General features: G+C 41.0%; 1 protein-coding gene across 2 annotated transcripts; it reads left to right on the top strand.

Annotated features, from left to right (window-relative positions):
* The first annotated feature begins 1,928 nt into the window (after positions 1 to 1,928).
* Positions 1,929 to 17,652, top strand: ARPC1A (actin related protein 2/3 complex subunit 1A). Of its 2 annotated transcripts, none has more exons than XM_074885997.1 (10): positions 1,929 to 2,039; positions 5,279 to 5,383; positions 5,972 to 6,076; positions 8,345 to 8,567; positions 10,253 to 10,360; positions 13,757 to 13,969; positions 15,098 to 15,173; positions 15,374 to 15,567; positions 16,280 to 16,370; positions 17,262 to 17,652. In XM_074885997.1, the coding sequence occupies exons 2-10, from the start codon at positions 5,320 to 5,322 to the stop codon at positions 17,298 to 17,300; spliced, it is 1,113 nt and encodes a 370-aa protein (XP_074742098.1). In that variant the 5' UTR covers positions 1,929 to 2,039; positions 5,279 to 5,319; the 3' UTR covers positions 17,301 to 17,652. The 2 variants fall into 2 exon arrangements, with proteins under 2 accessions (XP_074742098.1, XP_074742099.1); XM_074885998.1 differs by having other exon boundaries at positions 1,938 to 2,039; positions 5,302 to 5,383.
* Positions 17,653 to 18,601: the final 949 nt, after the last annotated feature.

Below are 18,601 nucleotides of genomic sequence, written 5' to 3'. Positions count from 1 at the left end.
AGCCCTACGTCCTGCCAAGTCAGTCCAACACAGGGCTTGACTACTTCAAAGGAATCACTGACAATTTTTTTCACTGTAACCTAGATCTGCCTTGCTGTTATCTTAGCTTATGACTTCTCGCCCTACCTCCAGTGGACATAAAGGAACAAATTGTTCCTTTCCTCATAGCAGAAGCCTTTTATCTATTTGAAGACTTACCACATCTTTCCTGCTTTCTGTCCTCTCAACAGGCTCAGCAAAAGTCACGTCTTCAAAGACTGATCATTATTGCCACTTTTTTCTCCAAACCATCTTTATTTCTCATGTGTGGAGCCCAGGACTGGACATACTTTTGCAGCGCAGGATTCCTGTGTATGTGTTACCAGCATTTTCTTACCTATATGGGCCTGCATGGTGTTTGTCTCTTCTGCAACAGCAAGACATTAGGGACTCCTATCCAGTTTACAACCCACAGCAGCCCTCCATCCTTTCCTGCAGCACAGCCAGCTGCCCCATTCTTCCATCTTGTAACTCTGAAGTTGATTGCATTAAAGCGTACAGCAGTGCACCTGCCTCTGAACCACATCCTACTTTTTCCATAAAGCTCCCACCGAATCCAAGTTCCATGACTGCGTTTATTCTGCCTTCAAACTTGATCTCATCTTCGAATGCCGTAATTACATTCTTTATTTCATCACAGATGAGTAATAGACCCAGGGTAATTCCCTGTATAAGCACTGATACCAAGTACATTTTTTCCTCAACCAGTTTCGCAACTCCCTCAGAGCGGTATCATCTAGACCGGTTTTCCAGTTTATTATTAGAATATCCTGCAAGCCAGTGTCAGAAGCTCTTCTAAAAAAATCAAGATATATGACATATACTGCTTCTCCCTTATCTGCAAGCCTTGTTATGCTGCCAGAAAAGGAAATTAGATTGGCTCAATTCATTCATGACAAAGCCATACTGGCTAGCATTCACCTTCTTCTAGATGTTTATACATTGTTTATTTTTTTCAGACTTAAAATTAAACCCACTACTCTATTGCTCCTTTGTATATCTGGGAGTCACTAATCTCCCCATTCCCCTAGACTTGCCTTTTTTTTTGTTGTTGTACTTGAGTTCACAAAACCTCACAGGCAATGAAGTTTGAAGTTTTATAGGAGCCAAACCACGAGACCCCGAACAACAAGCTGCTCCTCAAGTGGATTAAGAGTAGGGCAAAGTACTGTGAATGCACTTCTATATTCCAGCCAGATAGGAGGAAAGGTCCTACAGCATCTGAGTAAGTTTGGATAGGATTGCTATTCCCTGCAGTGGAAGGGAATGCCTTCCTTCCATCCTTCACCCTCCAAAAGGGAGGAAGGTCACAAAGACTCCTAGCGTGATAGCTCTCCAACCCTCTGTAAGTCAAGCTATGCTGAAGAAGCCCAAATGATCTCCCCTCAAGTCTTTACAGCCTCCTCACCAAGCCTCCACGCTCTCTCCTGCCGCCCCTCACCTCAGGAGACCTCACACAAACTAGTCCCTCCAGCAGCGCTTTAGGCCTCCCCACAGCCAGACAGCCCCTTCCAACAGGGGCAGCCATAACCTCCTTCACCTCACAAGGCCACAAAGCACCAGGGATGACAAAAAACCCCCTTCCCCAGGAGATGTTCACACCTTCCCCTTCCCGCCTCTCCCACCCCTCAGTGAGGGGGACGCACACCGCACTGCGCATGCGCACTCCCCACCGCGCGCCCGCCGCCGCCTTTGTGTGAGGCGCGGGCACGGCGCGCGCCCGCCGCCCCGCGCCCTCCCGCCGCGCAGGCGCAGAGCGGCTCCCGCCGCGCCCCGCCTTCCCCCGCCCCTGCAGCGCGGCGGCGGCGCAGGCGCAGCCCGCGGGGCGGCCGGCGGGCGGCGCGCAGGCGCAGTAGCGCGTTTCCTGGCTCCCTTGTCAGTGCCGGCCCCCCCCCCCCCCTTCGGCCTCTGCCGCCGGCCGCTCCCTCTCCCGCCGCCCGGAGCGGAGTCGCGTTGACTGACCAGAGTCCGCGAGTCCCGCTCCGCTCCCGCCGCCTCAGGTGAGTCTCCGCGCCGGGGTTGTCTGTCTGCGGCGCCGCTGGGCCGGTCTGCCCCCGCCCCGAGAGGGATGGGGGGCGGGGGGAGCCTGCAGGCCCGCCGGTGCTGAGGGGATGGCGAGGGGTGGGGGGGGAGTCACCTCAGCCTCGACCTGCCTGGGGGTGGGGGGGCCGTGCCCGGCCTTGCCGCTGCACGGGGCGGGGGACTGGGGACCCCCTTCTGAGGGTGAGGCGCTGGGGACCCCTCAGCTCCTTCGCCCTGAAGGGACGGGGCCGCACGGGGGGATGGATGGGGCCGGCGAGGGAGCAGCTGGGCGGGCCTCGGCGGGGCAGCCCCTGCCCTGCCCCTGCCCCGCCGGGGCCTCCGCAGCAGCGCCGTGCACCTGTGTTATCAGCGCGGGCAGGGCCGCAGCCCGCAATCCATCCCAAAGCGGTCGGCTTTATAATGCTAATGGTGTCCTGTGTCAGTAGGCTTGCTGTGAGGAGTCACCCTCTTGGGAAAGCTGCGCTGAGTGACTTGGAAGGGACTGACAGTAGTAGGAGGCAGTCCTTAATTATAGGCACTTCTCTTCCAGATGTGTGCAAGTGATGTAGGTGCTCTGAAAATAGGCAAGGATTAAAAAGATCCCTTTCTCTCTCTCACACACGCACTTGTTATCTCCACTTCTGAGTCTGCATCCTTGCTAGTTGCCTTACACCACATATTTCTCACCCCATTGAGAGACGACAGCAGCTGTGTCCTGTGCTGCCCAACCTTGATTTTTTCAGTCTGCATACTGAAAGAACTCCTGCTGTACAAAGGTGCAAATTTCCTTTCCCCCCCCCCCCCCTTTTAAAAAAATCATATTGAAACTCAAGGACAGTTACTTTGCATTTGAAAAAAAGATGAAGGATAGCTGCGTTAAGTACTTGGCTAACAAAGTTATTGTAACAGTATCTTCCCTGCGTGAGATTCTGAGATTGGCTGACAGAAAGGCATTGAGGGGTTTACTACATATAAATTATATCAAGAGTCATAGAGCCAGTTGCATTTTCACCAGTGAAATGTGAGTTTGATTTTGTCAATGTATTGGTAAGGAATAAGTATAACTGGAAGGCTTCATCAAGATTTATCTTCCCAAAGAAAATAGCACTGCAACTGTCAGATGACAGAAATAGTAGTGCTTTTTGAGATTATCATCACTGTTGTTTTTTATGAGTTTGTTACCAAACCAAAATGGAAAACAGGTGCTTGCTACAAGTTACAGTGCTCAAGAAAATCAATGGGAAGGAAGGGATCATATTGCTTGTCTAGGCTATCTTTGGGAACGATGTGTAGGTTAGTAAAAATCTGAACTGGAAGTTAGGATGGGACCATATCGTTTCTGTGTAGTGGCAATCTGTGAAGAAAATACCAGGGTAGTATTAGAAAGTGTTTCAAAATAGCTGCGTTCCTTGGGGAGGGGAGATTGGATATTTTTACATTTTATTTTGGAAAGAGTAGAAAAGGCTGAGCATTCCTTGTTGGTAGAACAGTTCTTCAACTTTTCCTGTATATGGAAATGTACTGCTACTGAATGTTGGCATGTACTAAAGCAAGATTGTGGAAAAAGTAATTTGCAGTTGTGTTTTGCTTATATTAACACATGGAATCTCAAATCATGGTTGTCCAAGGTCAAAGGTAACTCGGATTATGTCGGCGTTTTCACATTAATAAAAAGTAATTATTTTGTTTAGGACTGAATATATTTAATAGCTTTCCTTGATTGGTAGAATATGATTATCAGAAGAACCATGAAAATCGTGCTGGTTAAAATGATGAACTGGACTTAAAGCTCATATAGTTAAAAGTTATATTTGAAGTATATTTGAAATGCAACTGTACGTTGTGTTTCTTTAAAATAGCAGTGCTTGATTTCTTAAAATAAAAGGACAAAAGAAAAAGTCTCTCCAGTTATTTGCATTGGCGAAGTACTTTATCATTTCTGGTCCAAGATTCAGCACTTTCAGCATATTTGTTAAACTAGTGGTGTGATAGTAATCGCTAAGCTCCGTAAGAGCGTACTCATCTTTCATTCACTCCCAAGTTTCTGTTGGACTGCCATTCATTTCCTGTTTGCTTCCAAATTCCTACCTTGTCCTGAAGTCTCCACCCTCTGCTAACATGGCCATACTTGGGTATGTTGTAATTTCAGGCTATAATGGGTGTGGATGTCTTGGAATGACATCACAGAGACATTTCTTTTTAGATGTATATGTAGGGGTAAAAAGACTTTGATCCATCAGCCAAGAATAAATTGCTATGAAAATGAGTGGAATATATGAAAGGAATTGACAAATCCAAGTTGTATGTATTGAACTATGCACATTTTAGTTATTACAGGTGACCTTGAGTTTTTACGATGTTATCTTCCATCCATTTATGCTGCCCTTGATTAATACAGGACATACAATATGATACGTATTTTGAACAACTTTGTAATTGCTGGTCAGTGGGCCTCCAGTTTCAGGTGTTCAGCACTGTAGCAGTCATAAGTTAAAGAAAAAAATAGGTATCTGGCTTTTTTTTAAACAAATTAAAATAGTTAAAACTAGAATGATTCAGCTTGTTCAATTAGCGTTTGAATGTCATGGGGGAAGAAGCCTGACTGTAAAACAGTTTAGTGCTAGAATTAATTTGAAGACATTAGTAATTAGTTAATTACTAATCTTAATAATTTCTCCCTAGGATACATGTAAATGGCTTCATCAAATAATACATCAACAGAGTACAGTTACATATCAATGTTCTGGACACACCAATTTAACCTCCTGAAAAAGACAAGAAAAATATTTCATTGTAGTGCTGCCTGTGAGCTTTGATACATGTCAGGCTTTCGAATCAATTCACTGAGTTATGTCCCTTGGTTTTATTTTTTTTTCCCAAGTATTCTATTTCTGTAGTAAAATTATTAGATTTGTTAGGTTTCCTAAGAACCAGCTCTCTCTCTGTGAGGATAAGCAGAAGCAAGCGTATACGGCTTTTAGGGCAGTTGCAATTAGCTGTAGTAAGCAGGACAGTTAAAATTCATCAGCCTGCTGAAGATATCAGGGCATATGGCAAAGGCAGCTCTTTAGTGCCCTTATTTACTGAGTAAGTTGTGATCTTCTGTAAGTAAATTGTAATACTGGACTGAAACTACCTTGGTAATTGTTGAAGGCTGATTTTGTTTCAATAATTATCGAATTTTGAAGTGTTTTGTTTTAAATTTTACACCTTTCAGCTTTTTCAATTTTTACAACATAGGAATATCTTTAACTCGGAATGTCTCTACATCAGTTTTTACTAGAGCCAATCACCTGCCATGCATGGAACAGAGACCGTACCCGTAAGTAATATTTTAGTTTAATTTTTAATTTTTTTTCAATTGCTGTTTTCTCTTTGCTGTCAGTTTGTGATCTTCTGGATCGCGTTTAGGGAAGGTATGGTCAAATATATGATGCTACATGTTAAATGTTCCACTTAGGATCCAAAAAGCACGTGTCTTCTAAATCTGAACTTTTCAGATGCTGGATCCGTTGCCGGATCTCTGGCATATGAGCAAATCTAGGCTTACTAGTGTTCCAGAAAGCTTTGCCTCTTGTCTGCACCTCATGAGAATGAGCTGGCCCTTACCCTCTTTGACCCTCTGTTTTGATGCTCCCCAAACCAGCCTTTTCTTTTAATAGCCTGGTTTTCTACTATAATGTGGACTGTTATGTTCCAAATGTATTGTCTTTTAGTGCAGTATATTCCTGACCACATTGTGACCGTCATTATTTAAGATTATCTGGGGATGTTGGCCCTTTGTTCACAAAACCCATGTAATGCTCTGAAATTTGAGAATAGAGGTATTAGATTGCAAAGTCTTTCCAAGTAAAGCATTTGGTATTGAAAAGCCTTCTGTACTATTGGATTGCTTTATTTCTTCTTCAAGAAATTGCCATTAGCCCTAATAATCATGAAGTCCACATCTACAAGAAGAGCGGGAACCAGTGGGTAAAGGCTCACGAGCTAAAGGAACACAATGGACACATTACAGGTAAGAGAAGGTTGTGCTGTGCCAGACATTAACTTTGCTCGCCCCCTGTTTTCCCCAGTTGAGAATCTGAACAGGAAATCTGCAAGTGTTGAGTAAATAGATCTTTTTATAGGTTGGCATTCCCACTTACGGAGAGCTTTGCAGTGTTTTTCTGGACTGCATGCAATGAATGTTAGGAAGAAAAGCCCTATTTCATTTCCAGACATTTTGGTAGAGTAACTGAGCTTTTCTTATCTATTGCTTATTTTTCATCTGTAGTGACATAATAAGAATAAAATTTCAGTCTACTGAAGTAATCTGGTTGTGGCACAAACTCTTCTGGTGATACATGCTGCTCCTTTTCAAGTGCTAGTATTAAAACTTCGTCAAGTATATAACTGTTGTGTTGATTTGTGGTTTCCGACAGCAATAAATATCCTTTTTTAGGGACTGTATAAAGACTTGAAGTGGTCAGTCCTGGACTTATGACAGACCATCAGTGAGCCCATTTTACTGTAGGCCCCGAGTATCTGTAGATCCACAATGAAAATGTAACAAGAGTTGCCACAATGAGTCACAAGGTGTTACTTATTTTAAAATGTGATTGTCCTGTGGTAGTCTTTTATATTTCTGGTTTTTTTATGGTGATATTTTTACAAGGGCTTTATTCTCTAAGGAAATTAAAGTAATTAATACAAGCACTTGCCCAAAACAGCAATATCCTTTATTCTGTTCTCAGCTCACTAATGGGCAGAAGTATCTGCCCAACAGCATTTTGCAGGAACTTTATTCAATTTATCTCATTCTTGCTGTCAAAGAGCACAACTGTACATGCTCTTTTGTGAAGAGTCACTTGGGCTGAATTTACAAATGGCATGCTGTTCCCCAAAGACATTTCTCTGCATTTTACTCGTACCTGTTAGTGTTAGAAGCCAAATATTCATGACTTGGGAAAAGAGCTCTCCCTGCTTTCCTGCACAGCGTATACCTTTGGAATACTAAATGCTGTGGTTCTTTTTGTAAAGAGTAGACTTAAACTGTGGTTAGACACAGGAGATTGATCAAACCGCTTGTTGCCTCTGACGGGAGAGGTTCAACTGCTGCCACTCCAGCTTCTGATCACAAGGGACAAGGTCCCTTGCCTTGCCTTCTGTGTCTTGATTCAGGGATTTGTGGTGAGCTGCTTTTGTTCTCTTACAGGAAAAGCATTACTCCCTCTTTTTGCCGGCTTAGTTTTGTGCTAAGCTAAAAAGCTGAACGTGCCACGGGTCAGAACACCGGTGCTGGTGCAAGGGAGGTGGCAGGCAAGAGAAGTCAAGAGAGGCAGGATGGTTCCCCTTTCAAAAGCAGTGCTAGATTGACTTGTATAACTGTGGTTTCAGACTACCAGCCTCTTCAAAGTTGAACTTTTAAAGCATAAGCCTATTTTGAAATAGACCATATATAAATAATATGATAAAATTAGTACAAATTCTTTCCACATCTTTTATTGTTTTTTCAGTTTGTGTGCTTAAGGAGTGTTTTTAATACTGAACGCAGTTATGAAAAACCACTGAAATATCATTTTGTGGCAGGTGAGTTCAGGATTGCAGTCTGCATCTCAAAGAAAGATGCTAAAGGAAAGATGAAAAATAAGACTGGAAGGTCTTACCAGTGGAGAACATCCTTCATTGCATAGGATGGGAAAGAAGCAATGGCAGGCTTATGAAAGACTTTGTTTCCTTCTTTGAATTTGTTATTTTTGTTTGGTAAATGTTTCTTTCTCAGAATGAATAGGCATGGAAAAAATCAGTATATAAAGATTGATAACTTATAACAAAAAAACCAAAACCCTGCTATCTAAACTTTTCGATCACGTCTGCGGTCTGGCAGCAAGCAGACAACTATGTGAGAGGCTTGTGCAGAGTTTCAGAATTGCTGGGTTTCAGCTGTTGAAACGGGTCTCTTGCAGAAGTCGGTGGTTTGAAGCGTGCAGGCAGACGGGCCTCAGCCGCTCTGCGGAGCTCCACCTGTTGGCAAGCCTGTCAGGGCGGGCTTCCTCAGCCGGCAAATTCCCGGTGGGAGCTGGGAATCTGGGATCTGCGGTTTGGATGAAAGCTGGAGGGACAAACCGATATCCCTAACAGTTGAAAATGGTGCCTGGAGAATAAGTGAACAAGGGGAATACTAACATCACAGTAATAAGTGTCTCTGTGGTAGGAGGCTGTGAGACTGGCTCTGTTTTGACTTAACTGTAAAGCAAACAGTATCTAAAGGGAAAAGTTTATTAATGTGAACTCTAAATTGCAGGTATTGACTGGGCTCCCAAAAGTGATCGCATTGTAACTTGCGGTGCAGACCGTAATGCCTATGTCTGGAGTCAGAAAGACGGCGTGTGGAAACCAACCCTTGTGATCCTGAGAATTAATCGTGCAGCCACCTTTGTGAAATGGTCTCCCTTGGAGAATAAATTTGCAGTGGGAAGTGGAGCTCGACTTATATCTGTGTGCTACTTTGAATCTGAAAATGACTGGTGAGCTGTTTAATTTCCATTTATACCTTTAACGTCTGCACAGGGAAGCTGAAGTCTGGATTTTAATGGTGGTAACTAGGTTACTATTTGCCCAATTCCTAAAATCTTCAGGAAATGTAGAGGGATAGGCCTCATCAGTTCCTTCGTGGACTTTTTACATCTTACGGAGAGGGTTTCCTCTTTTACTTCTTTACTCTGGTGTAGCACCTAATAGACTTAGCCTGTTTTCAGGTTATACATATTAATGTGGATGTGTTCCGACTGACTGCCATGAATATATGTTGCTTTTCTAAAAGTGCAAGAATTTCTGCAGAGTAAAAATTTCTTTACCACAACTGTATGATTGAAAAAACAGAAATGTTTGCCCACCACTACCTCTTTCCAGAATGAATCAAGACACCTTGACTTGATTCTGACTTCCGTATAGGTTATTTTGGCCATTTCTTGTCATTAAAGAATGCAAGTCTGTCACTTATCTCCAGGGTGGTCTATTAGAAGATGTTTGAGCTTGCCATCTACCTGTTTGTAGTCTGTCATGTATTTTTATCATAGTTTGTATATTTCAGACAGGACTATCACAAATACTTCCACTATTAACTTTTTTTTCCTTTGGTATCTAAACTTAGTGCTTCTGATCTGTAATGGATCTACATTTGTAGTGACACATGTTGGAGCTACATTTACCATATCACCTGTAGGTGAAGTCAGTATGTTGAGTATCTGTTGTTTTGGGTTGCATAAACATGCATAAAAACACAGGTGTCTGCTGTGCTGTATGCAGTCTTCCATGTGGAGATGGTAAACAGTGATACCATCTGCAAAGTACATTTTAAATATTGTTTTGGACTTTTATGCTTTCCAACATATTCAGTTATTAACATTTTCTCTGCTTCGCTTGTCTGCAGAAGAATCAAAACCCCATATGTTGGAGACAAATAATTTAATGTGATCCTTAAAACTGCTTGTGCCTGATGAAAGTAAATTCAAAGAAAAAGCACCATCATCCCAAAGGCCATCAAGTGAATAACAGATTTCATTACTGTTTTGTAAATAGTTCAAACAAACTAAATCTGCTGAGACATATTTAGGCTAATATTGATGCATTCAACATCAGGACCACTTTTCACTGTACTTCAAATAATTGAGATGTATAAACTGGTCATATCACTGGCAGTTCGCCCATTTACGTGTTACATTTTACAGTTATTGTATTATTAAACATTAGGAAAGTCAGTAGGCAAGAGAGATGACTGTAAAACTCCTTGGAAGGAGATAGAGAGGATTTGTACTTAGTGATATAAGAAAACAGTGCTTCTTAGCTCAATATCACAGTCAAAACTGAGCTCTTATTCATAGAATGTAAAGGACCAGGCAAAATTTGCATGAAGAAGTTCTGTCTGATGCATTATAAAAATTACTTGGAAGGGGAATAGGGCTCAGGTGAAGAGATGCATATTTAACACGAGTTTGTTCATAGGATTAAAAATTTTAATTAAGATAACCATATAAGGTTCATAGACTCTACAAGGAAATATGAAAGGTTTAGGCATAATGTGTATTTTGCAAAAGTGATGTGTTTAGGGGTGATTTAGGGCAAGGGGTGATCTTTTTGAGGAGTATTTCATGGATTTGGGGGAGTCCAGAGTCATATAACTTTTTTTTTTTTTTTTTTTTTTTTAATTTAGGTGGGTGAGCAAACACATTAAAAAGCCCATTCGTTCCACTGTCCTTAGCCTGGACTGGCACCCCAACAATGTTTTGCTGGCTGCGGGATCCTGTGACTTCAAGTGCAGGTGAGAGAAAATAAAGCATCTGTAAATCAATTTGGATCACTGTCTCAAGTTAGTCAGTAGCATGGGCATGTTGATCATGCATTTGCGATTAGAATAGAAGATGGCTCATTGCATACTGTTGTTGTTACCAAAATAAAATATCCAGCTTGAGAAACTTTGGCTTTGGTGCTACTGCATGCAGACTTTGGACTACTAGCATGTATCTGTCAAGGTTTTCATGCCTCAATTTAATGAATTGGTGGGTTTCTTTACTAGCAGTACACAGAAGTAGTAGTACTATGTATGCGCTGAGTGCTAAGCTCTAGTTGTTAGGCTGAAATTAGACTAGCAGGTGCTATCTTGTAGAACACCAACACTGCTAGTTAGAGTTTAAAAAGCAATATCCTAATGGTGCAGTTCCAAAATTCAGAGTAACTTGGCACTTTCAAAGGCAGTATCTCATCTTTTCCTTCCCTGAGTCACTTGTTCTCTCCCCTTTGCCTGTGTCAGCCTTAACATTCTTGCAGCCCTGTGGTGAGCAGGGTCAGGGAATTCATCCACCTGAAACCCAACGCAACAAGACACATTTTTTCAAGAGCATTAAAAAAAAGAGACTGGTAAAAACAGAGTGGCATGTGAGATGGAGGGCATAGTCTTTCAAACTGATTGTGAAATTACACCGTGAGGGATAGGTCTTTCAAGTTGCTCTGTGCTGAGCGATTGGGGTCACGGCAGTGAAGCCTGCATGGGGAACTGTCTCCAGAGTGGTTGACTTTAATTCATATTTTACTTAATCACTTGTACCTTGAATAATAATGAAAGCTGCTTTTCTTAAATTCTTTATGTAATAGGGCAATTTTTAAGCTTCAAAGTGTGTACTAAAAATGACTAAGAAGGAGTGGGAGGGGGAAGTGCGATTGACTGTTACATTCCTTATTTCAGAATGGAACCCATGCATCTAAATTCTATCCTTTGATACCTTTTTATGTAAGGAGAGACGTTAAATGGAAGCTGGGATGAAGAGGAGAGTTGTCTCCCTTTCCTGCCTTATCTCCGGTTTTAATTAGATAAACTATACATGTTCACTTCCTTTCACAAAAAAACGTGATGTAAAATGTGCTCATTCATCTTCCAGAAGCAGCTGCTTTTCACATGTGGAAATTTTTTCATGTGTGCTCATAAAGCATCTTGGGACTGACATTAGGTCAGCTGAAATATATATATCTATCCATCTGCTACTTTGGACTTGAGCTCTTTTGTCTCCAGGCTTTGTTCAGTGCTTGTTGTACATCGTACATTGCATCCCTGATTATCTCCTCTTTCTGTTTTGGCTGAGAAGTTAGATTTGCATAATTTTCTGTTCAGTGTGATTTCTTTTTTTTTTTTTTTTTTGTTTGGAAGAAAGTCAAGGTGTGGCTCAGTCAATTTCCTAGGAGCATTCTCTAGAAGACTTGCTTAGTCTTTTGTTTCCCATAAGAAAACGCCTTCTGTCCTGCATCTTATTTCTCTGAAAATGGGGGACATTTTGAAAAAAGCAAATCTTGGTTTAAAACATTTGGGAAACTTTCTGCTCTTCCTTAACCTTGTACTTTAGGATGAGTCATTTAATAATCTTGCTGCTTTTATCATGGAAATCTCCATATAGAAACATTAAAGTAAGGAAAAGTAGTGGAGATTGGTACTGGGTTTATGTTTCTGGTTCTTCCCAAAACCTATGAAAGAATAATCTCTTTGGTAAATGATGAGTACAGATCTGCAGAATGCCAGTTCTAGGGAATGTTCAGTTACATATTAAAGATAATAAAGATATCTGGGCCTGAAGTATGCATCTGTTCTGAAAGGTGGTTCTGAAGAAAATTATGAAATGGATCTGCCAGAGCCATTGCCAACTAATAAGCAGCTAAGTGGGAGACATTTTGGAAAAAGAATGGAGGGCAGAAGAGGCTCCAGGTTGATAGGTATTCAGCAGAGGTTTTTTTGGTGGCTGGCCTAGATGAGCTCCTCTTTACGTTTGTCTTTAGAAATATATATATAGCTAACAGCACCGCATAGGTGTGAATTTTATGTTCTTGATGGAACAATGTTGCCGTGGGAATGAAAGTCATTTCCCAATGTTCTTTGAAGGTTGGGGCCTTCAAGCTGAGATGATTTTGGTTTTAAAAGAGATGGAGACTTTAGTAAGGGGAAAAGACTTTTTTTTTTTTTTTTTTTAACTAACAGTTATCTTCAAGGTCTTTCACTACTTAGGAATGATTTTTCTGCCTTGTGTCAAAGGCTGTTGCTTTAAACATCGTCCTATTTCCATACATTAAAAGAACTGTCCTTTTAGATGTCTATAAAATTAAGTTTGTGGAAGGATTATCATTAGATTATATTTAAACTGATAGAGCCAAATATAAATTCATACTTAATTCTCTGAAAATCTGTACCTAATATAGCTTCAGTTAAACCCTTCTTGTTCCAGACGATAAGCTTTATTTGAATAAGCTGAATATAGGTACCTTTTGAAGTGCATACCCCACACATGTAAAAGATTTGAAAAACAGAGAGCAGAGAGCAACGTTTCCTTAAACTCAGTATAAAATAATCCCTTTTTGTGTTTGACTGCAACCATGAATATTTGATCATGGTTTTTCCTTTATACAGAAATGTTTCTCTGGTAGTAGTATGGTGTAGCTCACTTGCTCCTCCTGTTCAATGGACTCTAATCCTATGTTTGTGACGTCCTAGTAACTTCCATGGTAACAGTCAAGAACACCATATTGTGGCATGTCTGAATCATGCAGAAGGAATTTGATGAAAGGGGGAGGCTTTCTATTTAAACATATCTTGAAAATTGTAGTGCTGGGAAAAAACCTATAAAAACATTGTGGTATTTCAGGTTTTCGAGGCATTCTTTCAGTAATGAGCCAGAATAAGGTGGCTCAGAGCCCCTTTGCTGGCATTTGAACATTTTTTTTTCTTTGAAATCCTGCTAAAAAGTGAATGTTCTTAAAAAGTGGGTAATTTTGTAGGTGTTTGTACTAGCTTCTAATTATACAGTGCAATTTGTTTTTTCTCTTGCTGAAGAATTGACTCTGAGAGTTATTAGCACTGCAAAAGGAGGAAAGGGAAATCTTAGCACAGTGGAAAACGCAATGACAATGTATGTTTTTGTGCCATCTTCTAGAAAAAAAAAAAAGAGAGTTACAAGAGCAGCATTTATGAGAAACCTGTATGCATTACACCTTTGTACTATTGCTTTCTCTCTGTATACTGAAGCTTCCCTGTCACTAGTGGCTTGTTGTTTAAAGATACCGTAGTATTTTAGTTTGGTAGAATTAGAATGCATCTATTTGCTTCCAATGTGAAATGTATACACAGCTCCCAGGAGGGTTTTTTTCTGTCTTTATTCATGCTGAAATCTTGTATTTGCAGGGTGTTTTCTGCTTACATTAAGGAAGTGGATGAAAAACCAGCCAGTACACCATGGGGCTCCAAAATGCCTTTTGGGCAGCTGATGTCAGAATTTGGGGGTGCTGGAAGTGGCGGATGGGTGCATAGTGTCAGTTTTTCTGCCAGCGGTAACCGCCTAGCCTGGGTCAGTCATGATAGTACTGTGTCAGTTGCTGATGCCTCAAAAAATATGATGTAAGTATGTTCTTTCTGTTAGTTATTAGTTCTTTGACATAGAAGGGAGCAGTATGTGGAATATTGTGTTTGCAACAAGAGCTGTGACTGCTGTTTCCAGTTTTGATAATTTTACTGTAGATTCCAGGAGCCTCTTTGAGGCCTGTATAAGAAAGGTAGATTCTTAGAATTTTAGATTATATAATTTAAATTTCTTATAAGAATTTTTCAGTGAGGGTATAGTCAATTTGGGGGGAGGTGGGAAAAGTATTTGAAAAAAACCCGCCACATTCCGCTCCAGTGATTGGGGAAACAATATTTCCTTGTAAATGGATTCAGAAGAATCCAGAAACATGCTCACTCCGTAACTACTAAGACCCTATCCCCAACCAGCATCTGGAAAATAAGTTGTTCTTTTCATGAAATGTTAATTCTAGCCAGTGTCCTTAAGACACTGCTGCTGAAATGTTTCAACTTACACCTTCCAATCCAACAAAATATTTCACTAACAGTTCCTCCTTCTGCTCCTCATCTTGATCTGAATAACTTTTCAGTGTCCATGGCTTTCTAACCAAGGATGAGAAGGTTTCCCATATGTTTTGATAGCAGAGATGGCTGGTGGATCATCCAGGCATTGCTGTGCTTCATTTTGAAGTATGGTTCAGATGGCTACAGCTGTATAAGTACCTGGCTGGGGATATCATCAAGTATAAAGTGTCCTAGAATTCATTTCTCATTTATTATAAAATCACAAAAGTTGACTTAATTTAACATACAGGTTTTTTCCTCCTGAAAAGATGATGTCAAGCACTTCAAGTGTTTTTTATGTGTCCATGAAATTAATAGCTTCATCAATTTAAACCTTTTTGGGGGTATTCTTTTTAAACTCTTGCCACTGCTTACACACAATACTAGATAACTTCAGCCTTTCACCTGGAATACTTCATGTTTGTTATAGACCTTCCAGGGCACTTTCATTACGTTAAAACTTTTTATTACAAATTCAAAGCTTCTGGTGTCACCTCAGGACAACGGAGCTACACTGACTTCTTTTCCAATAATCCTTGTGTGGGAACGCTCTCTATTTTTTGTTGGAGCCAAAAATGAGAGGTTTCAATGAAGTCCTCTAACAAACGTTCTTGTGTTCAGGGTTTCGCAGCTGAAAACAGAGTTCCTCCCACTCCTGAGTGTGTCGTTTGTCTCTGAGAACAGTGTGGTGGCAGCTGTAAGTGTCTATTATTTTCTTCTTGTAGAATGTTGTAGTGTTTTGAAGAGGGAGAAACACCATACATTACAAAACTAGTTATAATCAAGTTCTTCCATAGTGTCAGTCTTTGCATTTCTGCAATTTACAGCAGCAGAAAAATGAAATGGTGATTATGTTGGTTATGTTTCCTAACGTGTTTTCATGATGTTTGGTTGCAGGGCCATGACTGCTGCCCAATGCTTTTTAACTGTGATGACCGTGGCTTGCTGACCTTCGTTTCCAAACTAGACATTCCAAAACAGAGCATCCAGCGCAATATTTCTGCTATGGAACGCTTCCGAAACATGGATAAAAGAGCCACTACAGAAGATCGTAACACTACCCTGGAGACACTGCACCAAAACAGTATAACGTGAGTGTCTTGGCTGCCAATACGAGGGGAAGGAATGCTCCCCTTGTTGCTTTGGTTTCCCAGGATGTACTGCAAACCCTAGGAGAGCTCAGATTTGCTGTACCAGATGGGTTTAGCTGGTATCCCCTTTCCATTTTAGTCTGTCACTAACAGCTGTCTTATTTCTGGGACTTACATGGAAGCTGGTCAAGTTAATCTTTAACATGGCATGCAGGCTACTGCTGTTTGCTCATGTTTAATGTGTTCTGTATCTTGAACACAGTTATCTTATCAAATATGTAGATAGTTCACAAGAGTTTTGTAGCACTGTGCAAAATCTAGTCAGCAGAATTCACCTGAAACAGGAATTCGCATACCAGCTTCCTATTTCAGATGCTATTTCCATGTGTATTTATTAATAGGATTTCTGGGTAATCGAGTAAAACATCCTTGCATTTAAAAAAGTATGTGAACCCAGAGGATGCTAACATTTCTGAAACAATGTCTTTATTCAAGGAGAATGTTTAGGCTACAGTCACCAAGCGATAAAAAGAGCTTTCAACATCTTTTTTCTTTGCTTATTTTTCTGAAGCATTGTACCAAAAATCTAGCATAAGCTCTGCTATACTCATGTCTCCCTTTGAGAGAGTAGGAGTTGAATTCAACCCAAATTCCCCAGCTTTTTGGCTCTCTGGAACGGGTGTCTGTGTTACAGCTATCACTCTGTTTTCAGCCAAGTGTCTATTTATGAGATAGACAAACGAGATTGTCGTAAATTCTGCACCACCGGCATTGATGGAGCAATGACCATCTGGGATTTCAAGGTATGCTTTTACTACCATGTTTATGTGCACTGGGTGCAGTGGTGGGGTTTTTTTGATCTCTAGCATCAACTTCTGGGGCTCAGCCCTAATGCAGGTTTTACTAGCAGTAGGAAATCCAGACTGGAATATTCAAGACTATTGCTGAACTCCATAAGGAAGACAGATCCAAGATTCAGCGTAAATGCAGATACACTTTGTTTAGCAGATGGTGCTCATCCCAATTTAGTTTTTTAATGGAATTGCTTAATGTGCCTGTAGGAATGAATCCCACTAATTCTTTCCTTCTCCAACCTCTACCTCAGCCACAATCAGACTGCAACTGTCATTGGTACGACACAGCCCACTGCCTCTTCTTGCTCCCATCCCTTTGGATTCTGCTCACTGTCTTTCTGCAGAACATGGTCCCGCCCTCTCATAATTAGCTTACCAAAGTAGTAAGAACTTACCTCAGACAGTTCGAAAATAGAGTAAGCACTGTACTGAAAACCCTGGAAGAATTTAATAGCGCAAGTGCTTGCTTTGCTGAGGAGTGGCCAACAGAGGACTCTACTGGCCTCCCCAGGCTGCCGAGCGTTCTGCACGGCCTTTAGGAAAAGAAGTTTGTCTGTATTCTCTGATGCCAGAAAGCTCTGGTGGGGACAGGAGCCAGATAAGAAATTGAGGTGATATTTAAGCTGCTTTAATGCAATTTCAGGGGAGGGGGTGGAATCATTGGTATAGATATGCATGAGATTGAAATGAAGTGACTATAGTGATCACTGGCTCTTGAATATGAGTCTAATCTCAAGTTTTCAGGGTTTTTAATTGTTTTTCTTAGCATCAGCATTTACACTGAATTATTTAACACAGGATACTGTAGCAGAATGTGATTAAGATTTTCTCTCTTTCAAGACCTTAGAGTCTTCTATTCAAGGTCTACGAATCATGTAAAGATGGATTTCCGTGATCTAGCAGGACAAACTGCTTGACAGAATGCAGCTCCCACATCTGCACAAACCCGAAAAGGGAGGAGGAAGGTGGAATATTTGGAAACACTGAGAAAATACAGCTTGGCAGATTTTCTTTTGAATCTAAATTTGGTGAATTGTGTTGGTTTGAAAATCAGCTGTGATTGTTCTTTTATTTTTTTTTTTTTTTGGTTGGTTGTTTCATTCCATTCTTTACCAAAGCTGCTCCTTAAGTAGTTTATTGCAGGAAGTTATGAATCACTAACTTAAAAGGGGAATTTTATGTAAATTGTCTGCTAGAAATAATAATAATAAAAAAAAAAAAGAAAAACTGATTCTTTGTTTTGGTGCTCATTAGCAGTGATTAAAAAAGGAGTATTAAGGGAATTAACTCGGAGAGAGAAGGGGAAAACCCTGCACTGATATTTTAAGGCCTTAAAACAGGAAAAGTTCATCTTAACTAAAAGTTTCTTGAAGTTGACAGTTGAAGACTTGGAGATCTGATGATCTGGATATGAAGATTCAGCTGGGCTTCTTTCAGAGGAATTGTTCCCTTGAGGTGATGATTTTGGAGGATAAATGATTTTGTCCTAGTACTCTTAATTCTGTCTGCCTAGCATTTAATCCAGTAATAATAGCAGATTAGCCTGAATGTCTTTTTTATTGTCTGTTTCGCGACTCATAGTTTTCCAGAAGTAGTTGTAGTTACTTTTTAGGATTTGTACAAAGACTTCTCCGAGCGCAGTGCCTAGGATATGGGGTGGAAAGCTGCACACGGAAAGTGAGGCAAAAAATTTGCTGAGCCTGATCTTAGGAGGACAAATTAAAAGCAAATCACGTTGTAAGTCCACAAAGCTACACAGGCCTGCATGTTGTGTTAGAGCCGAGTGCTTGGCCTATAAAATTCTGTGTAATGACTGGTGGAGAAATGAAACGCACTTACCCGAGGTATCAGCATGGTCTGGCTTCTGCGCAGATCCTTGTCTCCAGGTGACTGTACCTTTTGAAGTTCAGTTCTGAGCCTCGGTGGCTCACGGAGGCATTTGCACATAACTTATTTTATTCACGTGGTCTAGTTACTCTTAACTGTATTGCTGCCTTGAGGCTTGAGGCAGGCCGTGCTCTGGAGGGGATTATCTGGCTCACAGCACTGCTTTACAAGGTTTAAGACTTTGTCATTTCTGTTGAAAATGCAGAAGTGTCTTAAAAAAACCCCAATGACTAAATTTACCACTTCCTCTGGAACCAGAGTTGCTTCACACACTGCTCGTTTCTCAGCTCTGA

Source organism: Strix uralensis, chromosome 16 (assembly GCF_047716275.1).
Source record: "Strix uralensis isolate ZFMK-TIS-50842 chromosome 16, bStrUra1, whole genome shotgun sequence".
Lineage (NCBI taxonomy): Eukaryota > Metazoa > Chordata > Aves > Strigiformes > Strigidae > Strix > Strix uralensis.
Note: the sequence above shows the minus strand (reverse complement) of the source record. Positions and strands in the feature narration are given on the sequence as shown.

Bases quoted from the DNA above. Each gene is read 5' to 3' on its own strand.
- ARPC1A (XM_074885997.1), top strand. From the start codon at position 5,320: ATGTCTCTACATCAGTTTTTACTAGAGCCAATCACCTGCCATGCATGG. The intron at 5,384-5,971 runs GTAAGTAATATT...TTCTTCTTCAAG, and splicing joins ATGGAACAGAGACCGTACCC to AAATTGCCATTAGCCCTAAT. The intron at 15,174-15,373 runs GTAAGTGTCTAT...GTTTGGTTGCAG, and splicing joins AGAACAGTGTGGTGGCAGCT to GGCCATGACTGCTGCCCAAT.